The 13,306-nt window shown below is 41.7% G+C and overlaps 2 protein-coding genes across 2 annotated transcripts in view; one reads left to right on the top strand and one right to left on the bottom strand.

Annotated features, from left to right (window-relative positions):
* Positions 1–449: 449 nt before the first annotated feature.
* On the top strand, positions 450–3,839 carry LOC123978643 (insulinoma-associated protein 2). The gene has a single exon (XM_046061997.1). The coding sequence runs from the start codon at positions 450–452 to the stop codon at positions 2,430–2,432; it is 1,983 nt and encodes a 660-aa protein (XP_045917953.1). The 3' UTR covers positions 2,433–3,839.
* A 99-nt stretch (positions 3,840–3,938) lies between these two features.
* The window catches only part of ralgapa1 (Ral GTPase activating protein catalytic subunit alpha 1), a 49,504-nt gene continuing 40,136 nt past the window's right edge, over positions 3,939–13,306 (bottom strand). Inside the window, exons 20-21 of the mRNA XM_046061996.1 lie at positions 12,246–12,370; positions 3,939–7,380 (exon numbers count right to left, since the gene is read on the bottom strand). Coding sequence (XP_045917952.1) covers positions 7,235–7,380; positions 12,246–12,370 — 271 coding nt within the window. The 3' untranslated portion in view covers positions 3,939–7,234. The remainder of the gene's footprint in view (positions 7,381–12,245; positions 12,371–13,306) is intronic.

The raw sequence follows: 13,306 nt of genomic DNA, 5'->3' as shown, positions 1-13,306 counted from the left end.
TTTGAGTTAAACTGGATCGAATCTCCTTTCGCACTGACTAAGGTCAGTCATTAGTCGTTGTATCACTTTGTCCCCAAAATGTATAAACCTGGGCAGGACTACAAGTCTGATATTTAAGTTAAAAAATGAATGACAAACTGATAACTAATAAGCCTAGCATTTTGAGGGTAGGCCTACTGGGTGAAAACAGATTGTTCAAGTGTGCAATGTGTGCCTGTGCGCGCGCGCGTGTGTGTGTGAGGAAAAAGAGAGTGGATAAAAACTAACACGCGCACCACGGATAGGCTACTGTTGTGTCTCCGTCTCATCACACCTGCGCGCGCCTCTCTCTCTTTCTCTCTCTCTCTCTCTCTCTTCGCCACTTCAATGCTCTACTTGAAAGTGTGCTCGAGACAAGAGTTGTTGTTCTTTCTGCCTTGTGGTGCCACGCGCCGAGCATCATCACCAACATGCCTCGAGGATTCTTGGTGAAGAGAAACCGGCGATGTTCGGCGTCATACCGGTCACGAAATATTAGTACCAACAAACCTGTAACATATGACGGGGACAGGAACAACAGTGAGAACTCTGAAGTGACACCGGAGGCAGTGAAGGAGAACGGTGTGTTTCCGTTTGAACGGCCGGATGGAATGCTCCCGGTGTCCCGCGAGGACTCCGCCGGTGTCAGAGATGCGTGGAGCCCGCACGTGGAGTCCGCGCTGGAGGCGGAGGCGGACCGACGCGCGCAGTTACCAGAGACTGAGGAGCAGTTGAGCGAGGTGGACGTTTTGACTCCCGATAGTGATTTCTCCTGCTTCTTCCCACATCCTCCTCCGCATCCACGCGACTTGACATTAACTGAATCCTGCAGCCCTGTTAAATCCGTCGGCACGAGACTGTTGGAGCGGCACGAGGGAGCAGAGAATCAGCCGTTATTCCCCGGCAGGTGCCTGACATCATCCCCAATGTCGGAGTTACCGGAGCTGCCCTTCCTGGTGAGCTCCACACCGACCTCGGTGTCCGCTTCTATCGAGAGGCTCCTCGCGAGCAGCAGCCACGCGCCGTCCTACGCTCACAATGACAAATATGACACGAATATGGGTCATGTGCACTTATTCCCGCCACTGACACTGATGAACCAGGAGCAGCATCACGTAGCGAGAAAACGCTCGTTCCTTGAACCGGATCAATGCTTGAACAGCAACAGACACAACAAACAGTCCGTGGGCAACCCCCCAAAGAAACCCAAAGTGAACCGGAAACTTAACTTCGAGGATGAGGTCACGACCTCGCCGGTTTTGGGTCTGCGGATCAAGAAGGAGAGTCCCGAGCTGAGGAGACAGAGGGAGAAGTCCTCTGCTCCCACCGGCAATCAGCCGCTGGGAGAGTTCATCTGCCAACTTTGTAAAGAGGAGTACCCCGACCCTTTCTCCCTCGCTCAGCACAAGTGCTCCCGCATAGTGCGCGTGGAGTACCGGTGTCCCGAGTGCGACAAAGTCTTCAGCTGTCCCGCCAACTTGGCCTCCCACCGCCGTTGGCACAAACCTCGTCCGGTTAACAACCAAGGAGGAGAGACTCTGACAAACAAGAGCCAGTCTTTAAAAGAGGCACGAGGGCTCATTCAGCACGAGAGGCAGCCGGTGGAGATGGAGGGCAAAGAGAACGAGCTGCTGCGCATAAATACTAATCAGCACCACGGTGCGCAGGACAGTTCCCGCATCAGGCGCGAGCCGTCCCTGCTGCTGCTCCACGGTCGTTCACGGGACAGCCCCGACAGCGACGGCCTCGCGCCTCCTCACTATGATTCCTCTCTTCATTACCGGAACCCGGCTGAAAGTTGTCTGGACCTACAGCAGCAGGTGAGAGCGGCAGACAGCCCACCCTCGAGTCTACTTCTGCTGAACGGCAACTCAAACGAGCGAGCGCACCTGCCGCAGCAGCAGCCGCCGTCACTCCCGCATCCTCCTCAACCGTTTGCCCAGTCGTTACCGGAGGAGGAAGTGTACGAGTGCCGGTACTGCGGGAAGAAATTCCGTCGACAGGCTTACCTAAGGAAACACCTGGCCGCACACGAGATGACAACCCGTGCGTCTTCGCCCCCATCATCTTATGGCCAGGCGCGCGAGACCAGTGGCGGACAGAGCCAGGTGTTCCTGTGTCACCTGTGCGGCGCGCGCTTCCCGTCGGTTGAAATTCGGGACAAGCACCGTCTGTGGCACGCGATGAGGGACGAGTTATTGGCGGGAGCACTGGGAGGGGGACTCAGACCAGACGTATTCCACGCGCAAGTAGAAGAGAGCGGCACCGGGGACCGCGATCAGCAGCAGATCTTCACGTGCAAGCACTGTCCTTCCACGTTCTTCAGCTCCCAGGGGCTCGCGAGACACATCACAAAGTCTCATCCCACCGAAAACCGGCAGGTGATGCTGCTGCAGATGACAGTGCGACCATAAAACACGCGCGAGATCCACACTCAAAAAAGCCTATAGATTATTCGGGTAAATTAGGCCGATCAGCCACTGACTGACACTACAGGGAACATTATAACGGTCGACATTAGTTGTTCTCATTCACACTGAAGAATAGGCTACATTTATTTCAGCTATGGTTATATTGTCAATTCGGACCGATTGTTTCAGTTGCGGTCAAAAAGCAAAACGTTGATTTCCGTGTGTTATAGAATAGGGTTGCCGGCTGACTCACGGTGCCCTTTATTTAAAGGTCAGTAAGCATCTTGACTTCTAAGTTATTTCACAAAGGTCCAAATATTACATACTGGCGCTACTAGAAGGATGCAAGTGCTGTCCGTGGTCCTGAAACCGCTGTCAGTTAAACCGGAACTGTCCATTACTGAAACTTATACAAATAAACCACAACCCTGTCCATGGTGCTGAACCATGTCTGCAATCACAACATGACCAGTGAATGATTGAAGATGTTAGCTTATTAAATTTAATAAACCAACAGCATGATTATTATGTTAGTAATTTTAAACTGGAGGGAAGTGACCCTTATTCAAAAGGCTGTTTCTTTTGTTGAAATCCTATAATTCCTATGAAGAACACACAGTATCTCTCAATCTTTCATTTGTTATTATAAGGCGTACAGTGAGTAATACAATCATCAAAAAGGATTTCATCTCTTTTCAGCTTCTTATATTACAGCACTGTTAATGATTTAACATTAAAACACAGATACTCATCTGTTGGTAGTTAGAGAATGGGACCCACTGACATTTGAAAGAAAGGGCATTTTGATTATGACTAATTATAGTGAGAGGAAATAATTTTACAAAATGCTGAAGCAATGATTGACACAGTCTTCTCTACATGTGGCAGACATTTACATTCATGGTCAAGATAGCCTTTTTCTTTGGCAAAGTAATTTGGATTATACTGAAGCTCAGGAGGAGTCATGTGTGTTACATTACTTACTGGTGTAATATATAGTGACCTGTTATTACATTTAGAAAGTGACCTTCCTCACCCCAAGAAGTGGAGACAGAATCAATGTTCTGACTCTATTTCAAAGACTATTTCATGTACAGTGAACAATAAAGAAAAACAAAAAGAGAAATCAGACAGACCATAATATGCCTTTTATAGTAAATGTGCCAGTAAACTTCTCAGCTATAACTATTTTCATACAGAAATGGAACATTTAATGTTAGTACTGCTAGTAAAAAAAAAGTCTTTTGTCTTTACTGATTATAAATGACTGTTGAAATATTTACTAAATGCCTTCATGATGCTAAAAAAATATAATTGTGGTTCTATGAAGCCTGTACAGGACTATTTTGATATGTTTGAGATTGGATGTGAAATGTATTCTAAATTATTGTCAATAAATGTTAATACAGTATGATCAATGATGTGTCCTGCCCCGTCAACATATTAATGTGGTTCCAAAGCTGGTGTACACACAAACACGAACGTCCAGTATATGAATTGGTCCAGGACTCAGTGGTACGAATGATTTATTGTTACATTCCATCAACGCACATCAACGCTCTCTGTGTGTCCAAAAGAGACATTACACATTTACATACTACAGGTCTGACAGTAACATTGTTTTAGGAGTGTGTGTGAGCGAGCGTACGTGTGTGTTGTGATACAGCTGTTACGTGATCAACACATGCAGTTAGTACTGAACTGGTGTCATGCAGTATGTACAGTCAGCAGTTACACAAATCAGCTTTGTTCCAAACTAATGTCTGAACAACAGCTGTCCAGTAACCTGTATCCATCACAGGCCTCACGTTCAGAGAATCACTGTAAGTAGGGACATTTCTGCGGTTGATGCAGACCTGTAGAAGAAAGGGGAGTTCTCAGGAGTATTTTAAATAAGTAAAACAAATTTTAAGTATGAAATGTCCCATGTTTTCCATGGGACATAAAAAGCAGCATCATGACTTGAGTAATCATGTGGACTCCCTGGTATTTTAATCCAGTGAGTATAAAGAAGTGTGAACAGGGTGTTGCTGTGTGGTTTAGGTACTTTGACGGGGTTTGGGCTGTACCTCAAACAGTTTCAGGTTGTCAAAGTGTTTTCAGGATGTAACCAAGCCAACAGCCGGTGACTGGCAGGTGGGCTGTAGTCCATATACAGCATGTATAGATCTGTCCCAGAGTGCAGTGGGGCTACTACAGCCTCAATCAATCAGCGGTGCTTCAACCTCAGCAATAACAGTTATTGTAACAGCAATAATTTAAAAGGAACAACTCAAATCTCAGCTGACTTCAAATATTCACAAACAAAGTGACAAAACATGAATTTGACCTCATTTTACAATGGCAAATATGTAAAAGTTAACCATTTCAACCCCATGGATGGGTCAAAATAAAGGAAAAAAGTCTTACAATACCTTTCCTCTCTACAGAGCATCTATGGCTAAAAAAATAAAACAGTAACAGAAAATACAGCTGTGAATACACTTACTTCAAGTAGTTCAGCATAATGCAAAACCTTAAACTCAGATCTATTTTTTTCTATTGCATATGTATGTTTCCTTTACCAGGGATCAGGCTGCGGAAAAAGGAAATTAGGGAGACGCGGGGAGAAAAAATCCATATCATGTAAAATTATTGGAAGAACGTTCAATCCAGATGAACACTGGAAAACCATGGCTGTGACATAAAACCTTGTCAGTTTTTATTTGAATTGACTGGACATAAGGAGTGCTGAAATGAGGACGTTAAATACATACAATGGTAGTGTTAAATTTTGTGCGGATTGTTATTACATGCGTCTCCCCTCCATCCAGAACTGGAACTGGGCATGAGTCTAAATATAAGAGCGGAGTAAAAAAAAAAGAAAAAAGAAGACTGAACAAAGCACAAAACCATTTATATCTACTAAGTTGACATCTCTCCCCTTCTTTGGCCTTGTATCTTTAGTGTCCGTCTTTTGTACACCTTGCTTTTCTTCCTCCTGCCCCCACTAAGGTGGTGAAAATTAATAACCAATAACAGCCCACAACTAACCCTGCCTTGAGAGACACTGGGCCTCATTTAGTAATATGTCAAACAACAAAAAAAGGAGGAAAAGTATAAAAAAAAAATATATATATATATATATATTTTCCTCTAATTTCCCCAATCTGACTGTGGTACCATGGTTATATATCAACAGTAAAAAAAAAAAAAAAAGAGTACATAAGCTTAAACAAAATTACCTTCAAATTCCTGGAGAATTAAGTGCAAACCGGTTATGAAAATGTCGAAGCATAAAAGTTTGTAGTGTCAACCCATTTTAAGCAGATATGTCTGAAGTTTAACCACAGTTTGGCTTTGGCAGCTATTCTCACATAAAAGTATACACACAACAAGCCTCCTCACACTGTACACATTCTTATAGATATTAATTTATCTACTATATATATATATATATATATATATATATATATATAAATACACACTCAAACATATATAGATATACAGAATTAGTCAAAAGAAAAAAGGAAGAAAAGCTGTGGTCAGATGATGAAGCGACACTGAACTTAAACAGAAACATTCTTCTTCAGGTCAAATCACATTTTACAGTCAATTTTGCAAAAATGAAGAAAACAGAAGTCAAGTAAATGCAATGAATATCAGTGCTTGTTCATGTTTTACAGCATGAGCAAAAAAAAAAGAAAGAAATGAAGACTAAACTTTACTACTAAACTTTTCTATAACAAGTGCTTCCTCTTTTATCAGTATGTCTTGTTTATATTTTTTTACAAAGCACCTTCCTCTCCTTTATGAAAGACAAACAATCCCTCCATCATTACTTTAACACTGTTTCTCACATCGCTTCACAAAAGGGTGAGCTTTCAGTCCCATGAGTTCAAGCAGGGGATTTTCTTCTAGATTCACACACACAGAAATTTTTGGCTAGAGAGCGTTGCCACATCCACTTTTTTTAAAATTGTTAGTAAATGTATGAGTTTCTATTTACATTATATGAGGACTGAATAGAAACTGACTCCTGCCCTTATCGTTATAGGCCTAATGCAGTACTGAGAACAAAAATAGACTTTTATCCTGCTTTCTTCATGCAACACTACAGGTGCAATCACTCGGGATTCATTCTTTTTATATCAAAACTCATATTTCTGTCTGTACACACACTGACTATAGTACAAATATACAGATTCTCCAAAGCAATGTTCAACAACACATGGTTTTCTCTTTGTTCAGCAGTTTTATCTCATTTAATGTGTTCTCCATGAAGAACCGTGTATAATGTGGCACACAAGCTTTTTGCGGTTCTGCTTATGGAGTTTGGGCAATTTCTAACATGGCACAGATTATTCTGAACTAATACTGCACTGCTTAGGATCCACTGGTTCAGCTGGTTTCTGTAGTTTTTTGGAAAGCAAAGCTAAGGATATATTCAGTAGCTGTGAGCAGTTTCAAAATTAAGTTACAGTATAATATAGTCCACAGAATACTATGTGTTTTTGAGAGTACAACTGTGTACAATGTACATAATAAGCCGGTGTTCAATCAGCTCCGCAGCATGCTGGGGGAGATGGGATGAAATTTTACTGACCTCCCTGATGTTTACACTTATTCTTGGGAACACCACCTATCATTTTCCTGTTGAAAATTAATACCTGTGAATTTCCCACTAACAGTTAAATTTAATGTGTCATGTTTGATTTCTTTTAAGTACAATTGTAGACCAGATTTCCTCAAGAGAGACTTAAAAGTCTGATTGTTTGACCAGACATGAAGTGTCTTTTCAGAATGGCCCATGTAGTGTTGAGAGCTTAAGTCTTATTGGCCGATCCAGAGGAGCGCCGCAGCTTCATGGACATGCGGCTCTTGCTAGTCCGAGGAGACATGGGGGATGCCGAGTCGCTCCCGGCCTCCCCAAGAGCCGGACTTTCTCCCCGAAGAATCTCTAGGCAGGAGCCTGAAGAGGACGAGGGAGACGGAGAAGGGGGAAGTGTGAAGGGAGGATGGGTGAGGTGGTGGTGGGGAGTGGATGGACGGGGGAAGGCAGGGATAAAGGAGAGGAGGGAGGAAGTAAATACGAGCAGAAAGGGATGAAGGGACAAGAAAATTACATCACACCCCATCATGTTCTATTTAGCCAGGCTGCACAACCTCCTACAGTCACACGGGCCGAATGACACACACACACACACACACACACGGACAGCTAGAAAGACAGGCAACATACAAGCTCTATTTTCTCAATTTTTATTCTATTCTAGGTTCATTCTCGTTCCATACAAAACACTACACTAGCTCAAAGGAACTGAGACTTGATATCAAAACGGACCCTTCCACTCCATTTACTTGTACGCTGGAGAAACTACACAACTACACATCTAAACAGACCTCTGAGACGGTATAAGTCATTAAAAGTTATATAAATAAACTTGTATCAGATGTTTAACACCTGCCTTTTGCTAAATACACATGATGTAAAGGCAACACATGCTTGGCAGCTATTTGAATTTAGTGAGTACGCAAAAGAAAAGTGCTGATGCAGCACAAACTGCTCTTTATCTGCACTTTCAATGTCAGGTGGTTGTCTTGCGGAGCTCTCATTGCTGGTCTGTGTTCAGCAATCAGGACACTGCTGTTACCGTTACGTTCGCTACAAATTGGTCCAGAGTTCCATCATAATGTCAGCAAGTAAAGTAAATGCATTTTTGTCTTGTCACAGTTTTTTAAATGTAACATTTGGAAACAGATGTAAAGATAATATATGTGTACATCAGGAAGAGGACCTAAACTGATTTTCTATCTGCAAAGCATACCATTCACAGCTAGCATGAAGGACCTTCTGCTTCAGACCTTTCCCCTTCACCCTGAGCAGGTTAAAGCTGTCTAGTGGTTTAGGTACCATCAAATACATAGCATTATGCTCCTCTAGAGGAGGTGAGGAAAGAAAAGGAAAAGGAGGGTAAGGAGAGGACATGCGAGGAAAGGAAAGGACAGGAGATGAGAGGAGAGGACAGGAGAGGAAAGGAGAGAAAAGGAAAGGAGATGAGAGGAGAAGAAGGGAGAGGAAAGGAAAGGAGAAAAGAGCAGAGGAAAGGAAAGGCAAAGAGAGTAAGGCAAAGGAGGGCCAAAAAGAGGCAAGATAATAGAAGAAAGGAGGATACAGGAAAGAATGAAACACCAGAAAGGAGAAGAAATAAAATACAGGGAAAGAGAGAAAAGAGAAGGTATAAAAAGAGGGAAAGACAAAGGAGAATTTCAGGAGCGTGAAGGAGGGACAGTCAGAGAAAATAAAGACAATAGAAAAATGAATAAAAAACAATGTTGCCACAAGTGTAAAGAGAAAAAAAGTCCAACACATTAAACAGACAATGGAAAGACAGTAGACACAAAGAGTGACAACACACTGTACACACCATGTACACATATATGACAACATTTTAACTACAGTGTTTATGCTTAATGTGGCTTACAGCCACCACTAAGTTACTTATTTCAAATGTAACAAACAACTTTACTGAAGAAGAAACAAAACTTTAATGTTGGTGGACCTACATTAGATATGCTTACCCATTTTAAAGTATGTGTCAGTGTGTGTGTGTGTGTCTGTGTGCGCAGTGTTACACTATATCAAAACCAGGAAGAGAGGAGCATACAAAAGGTTAGAGGTAAAGTTTCACCAGGTCAGCGTGACAGCGCAGGTTAACGGAACAAACAGGAAAATTACTGAGTGAGCGAACAGACAAAAGAGCAGAAATCTCACACTGTTATAAAAAGGAAGTCTCCCTTTCATAGTACCACTGAGTGTAGTGTGGTATGAAGCATAAAAAAAAAGCTTGAAAGCCTCTCGGCATGCATGAGGAAACTTTTACCAGCATCTCGGAGGGTGTACATGACAGTTCAAATGGAGCTACATAAGAGCTTAAAAAAATTATTTGTACAAACCTAGTTTTCATGTGTGATTCAGTTAGCCTTATACGTATTAAAGAGGCAATGTGCTGTTATTTTTTAAAGAATTCCTTGTCAGTCTGCATCAGCGGCCCTGTTCATTGAAGCCTTAATTCGTCAGGTTTGCTTAAATATGTCTTTAAGAGTTTGTTGGCCACTGTAAGGTGAGTGCGGCCACTGCACTGATCAATATTTTTTAAATCAAAATGAGATCAAATGACTATGTGTAATGTACTGAATCCACATCCACACAATTTTCACCATACTCTGCATAGCATTTTAGACCTTATCAGCTCAGTGTTTTGGTTTTCACAACTGCTGCAAACATTAGTACAAAGTATGGAATTAAGCAGCTAAAGACGCAGACTCTTCCCTCAGGAGTTGGTGGAGACGTATTGGTCATTTATTAATCACCTGGGTGCAAACACAGCTCCTAATGATCGCTAATGTTGCTCTGCTAGATGCAGCTGTTTGCTAACATGTTTGCCATAACAACTTTATAAAGGAGACAATATGTCAGTGTTTTGTTAAAAGCATTTCTGCTTGACCCAAGTGGCCAAAACCTGAATGCAGGTTTAAAATAATCACGGAAGCATTAAAAAGGGAAGAGTTAGATCAATTAAAGAGGTCCACTTCTCGTAGGCCAGTTATCAGTCTAAATGACAATTAAGAACAAGAGCTGGGATATAAATCTGATCAACCAGGCGGGAGGAGGGCGGGATTGACATTACACTGACACTGCATAATGAAGCTGCACATTTTTGAGCTCAAAAAATAAAAAATAAAAATCTCACACTCTGCTACTACACACCGTTGTTAACTCGCAAACCACAATGAGTCATACCAAACTCCACCCATTGATGAGCTGAAAGTGACACTTCCTTTTTAATAGTACAGAACTATGAAAACATGCAGACCTGCTTAAACTGTGGAAAACACAGAAGAGAAAACCAGAGAAAACACAATACGGTGGAGGAATTGGAGGAGAGCATAGGTTAGGCTGAAATGTCAGTAGGAAGAGCCAGTCAGAACGGGGTGTGTCAATCATGTGACCAGGCTTACCTTTTTAGCTATAGGCAAGTGAGACATTACGATCTAAAGGAGGGGGAGGGGAGAAAAAAAAAAAGGACGAAATAAAAAGAAACAAAAAATACAAAAACAAAAATAAAATGACAAAATAAAAAAATAAAAAAAAGAGGAAAAGCAAATCAAACAAAAAGAAAAACAAAATCAAATAAATGAACAAAATAAGAGACATTAAAATAAAAACAGAAAGAGAGAAGAATGTTTGATCATTGTGCTGTTAAGGGAGGGGAACCTGTAAATTAATATAGGGAGAGGGAGGGGGTATAGATAGAGAGGTAGAGAGAGGTAGCAGTAGAGAGACAGAGAGAGATGGGGTGGGTGGGGGATGGTTGAAGTAATTTGCGCAAGGTTTATTTCAGAGCACAGAATAATGGAAAACACAATCTGAATTCTGAACACTGGACATGATATGCGTGCCAGGACTTGTATATCTTAGGCAAAATGAGAACTTTTTGATCCCGTGTTCTGAAATTACATTTGGGGCTGAACAACACACTGACAATCCAATAAAGAGTAACAAACGATATTCTAACAGGGGATTTGAGTACCATACAAAATTTTGAATGAACATTTGGGGGAAATAACAGTGTCCCAGGTTGTGTTTAATGTTGTTCAGCCACAAAACATGTTGGTTATTACTGCATAATTATTAATATCTTTGACAGAATAGCTGGTGAGATGGAGAAATTACACAATCATCAACATCAATTACACACATATTTGGACAAACACTCACAGCCACACCTCTGCTTCACCAGTAAAGAAAAACAGTAAAACATTATGTCACGGTTTCCCTATATACTGTTACATTAATACTTTGATATGTGACTAACACGGGCCTCCGTCAGTGTTCCTTTGTGCTTTATAATTAATACCTCTTGGAAGAAAATGTGTGGCTTGGCTGCAGATTTAATGATTGTAAATAACTGCCCTGCCGAATAATTTGATTGCGTGTAAGTCAAAGGATGCTACACTGTTTTAAATTACACTTAACCAGGCACATTACAGACAGAAATGATCAGTATCCGTCTAACAAACTTAACAGGATACATATGAGAGTCATACATTAGAATATAACTCCCATGTGCATGTCTGGCATCTCTACGGCTGATCAGATGTCAGCTAATTCCTCAGAGATGCTCTGGAGACCGAAGGAGGCTGAGCACAGCTTTGGACAGAAAACAGGACTCGTCGGATACAAGACTGGGGAATCAGTGTGTGTGTGGCGACTCTGTAGTTCAAAGGCAGAGAGACACTGGAGGGTTGGTAGTTCACAATCCAACATTATTGTATTGTTAGCTAGCTTGAATTTGTTTGTTAGGATGCAATCCTTACAGTTCTTTATAGTAAATCATTGGTGAACTAATCTATGTAAGTGAATCCAGGAAAAAGGAATATCCCAAAACCACAGTGTAATGTGTAACGCTAATCTGTGTGAAAGTGTAGGTTTTCTCGTCAATATCTCATTAGAACTTGGGGCACACACACAAATTCACCAAGAATATAGAATTTATATTTATATTTAGTTTCTATATTATGTATGTTTTAATGGCACTTGCCTTCAGCGTTCTACATTATCCTAAAGATTTGTGGTAAGGCACTAGACATAGCAGGAAAATGTGTCTCCAAATTAGGCCATTTTGACTGGTTAACAAGCACTTTTCCATCCGCACTAGTTACCACTTCCTCATAGTCTGCGACTGAGGTTTTGATTGACAGGTGCAGCTGTTGGTGTGGTCTAATATTTGTCTGGGTACTGGATGTTTCACTGAGCGAAAGGTTGTGTCTTACCTGTGTCAGAGGGCAGGTGTGTGCAGGGAGCAGGACTGTAGACTCGGGCCGCGTAATCCTCAAATGTGGTTGGCTCCTGGTGGTGCTGCACGATGGTTTCTAGGTATCGGGCTCGCTCCTCATAGCTGTAGTCAAAGGTCAAGGTCAAACCCCCCCCCCCAAAAATAGATATAGATACCAACAGTGCACTAGAGGAACAGACAAAAATATGTATCAGATGGTGATAGGTGATACAATCTTTACCCAATCATATAAGAAAACATGGCCATAAACTTAGCTTGAAACCTCCACAGTAGCTGCATTGGAATCTTGATAAGAAAACAATTAAAACAACAAAATCTGCCAAAGAATTGCCAGTAGTTAAGTGTTAAAGGGGCACTCCACATATTTTATATATAAAGGTCATGATACTGGTCATAACTAATACTCCTCAGTCTGTGAAACTGTATAATGAATTAATAAATAATAAATCTGAACACACCTTAAAGGTCACATTTGATGCTAATTTGTCTCATGAATGGATCTGTGTAACATAGGACCTCCTCCAGCCCTAGTGATCAGTGAATAAAGTTATAAAGTTGGGTTTTTGTACAGTAATCTGTGAGGCCCAGGTGCCAGAAACACTCCGCTCCAGCGGCATCTTATCGTTTTTTCAACCTAATTCTTGTCTCATTTGTGGTTTGATAACTAGTAAAATTAATCAAATTCAGTGCCCCATATCACTATATTCCAAGTTCAGTTATTGTAGCAGTCATTGCCATCAAGCAAACCGGCATGAGGATGAGGCGATTTGGACCATGAGCACTGGTTGCTGCCTAGTAATGCATAGCCAGACCTATATCTCCACATCGTTTCAACACTATGCCAGCTTTTTGCTGCCCCTCAGGAGGTTTCCAGAAGTTGGCCAATTTGAAGAAAGTGGGTTTTCAGGGAGGGGGGCCTTAAAGAGACAGTTTAGAGAGAGAGAGTTTAAGAAAAATAATGCATTTTTTTGAGCATTAAAGTATGTAAACAGTCTCTAGTAGACACCCAAAATGTATGGGTAAAAAAACAAAAAAACT

Source organism: Micropterus dolomieu, linkage group LG11 (assembly GCF_021292245.1).
Source record: "Micropterus dolomieu isolate WLL.071019.BEF.003 ecotype Adirondacks linkage group LG11, ASM2129224v1, whole genome shotgun sequence".
In the NCBI taxonomy this organism is placed as follows: Eukaryota; Metazoa; Chordata; class Actinopteri; order Centrarchiformes; family Centrarchidae; genus Micropterus; species Micropterus dolomieu.
Note: the sequence above shows the minus strand (reverse complement) of the source record. Positions and strands in the feature narration are given on the sequence as shown.

Coding starts and splice junctions, on each gene's coding strand:
- LOC123978643 (XM_046061997.1), top strand. CDS start 450: ATGCCTCGAGGATTCTTGGTGAAGAGAAACCGGCGATGTTCGGCGTCA.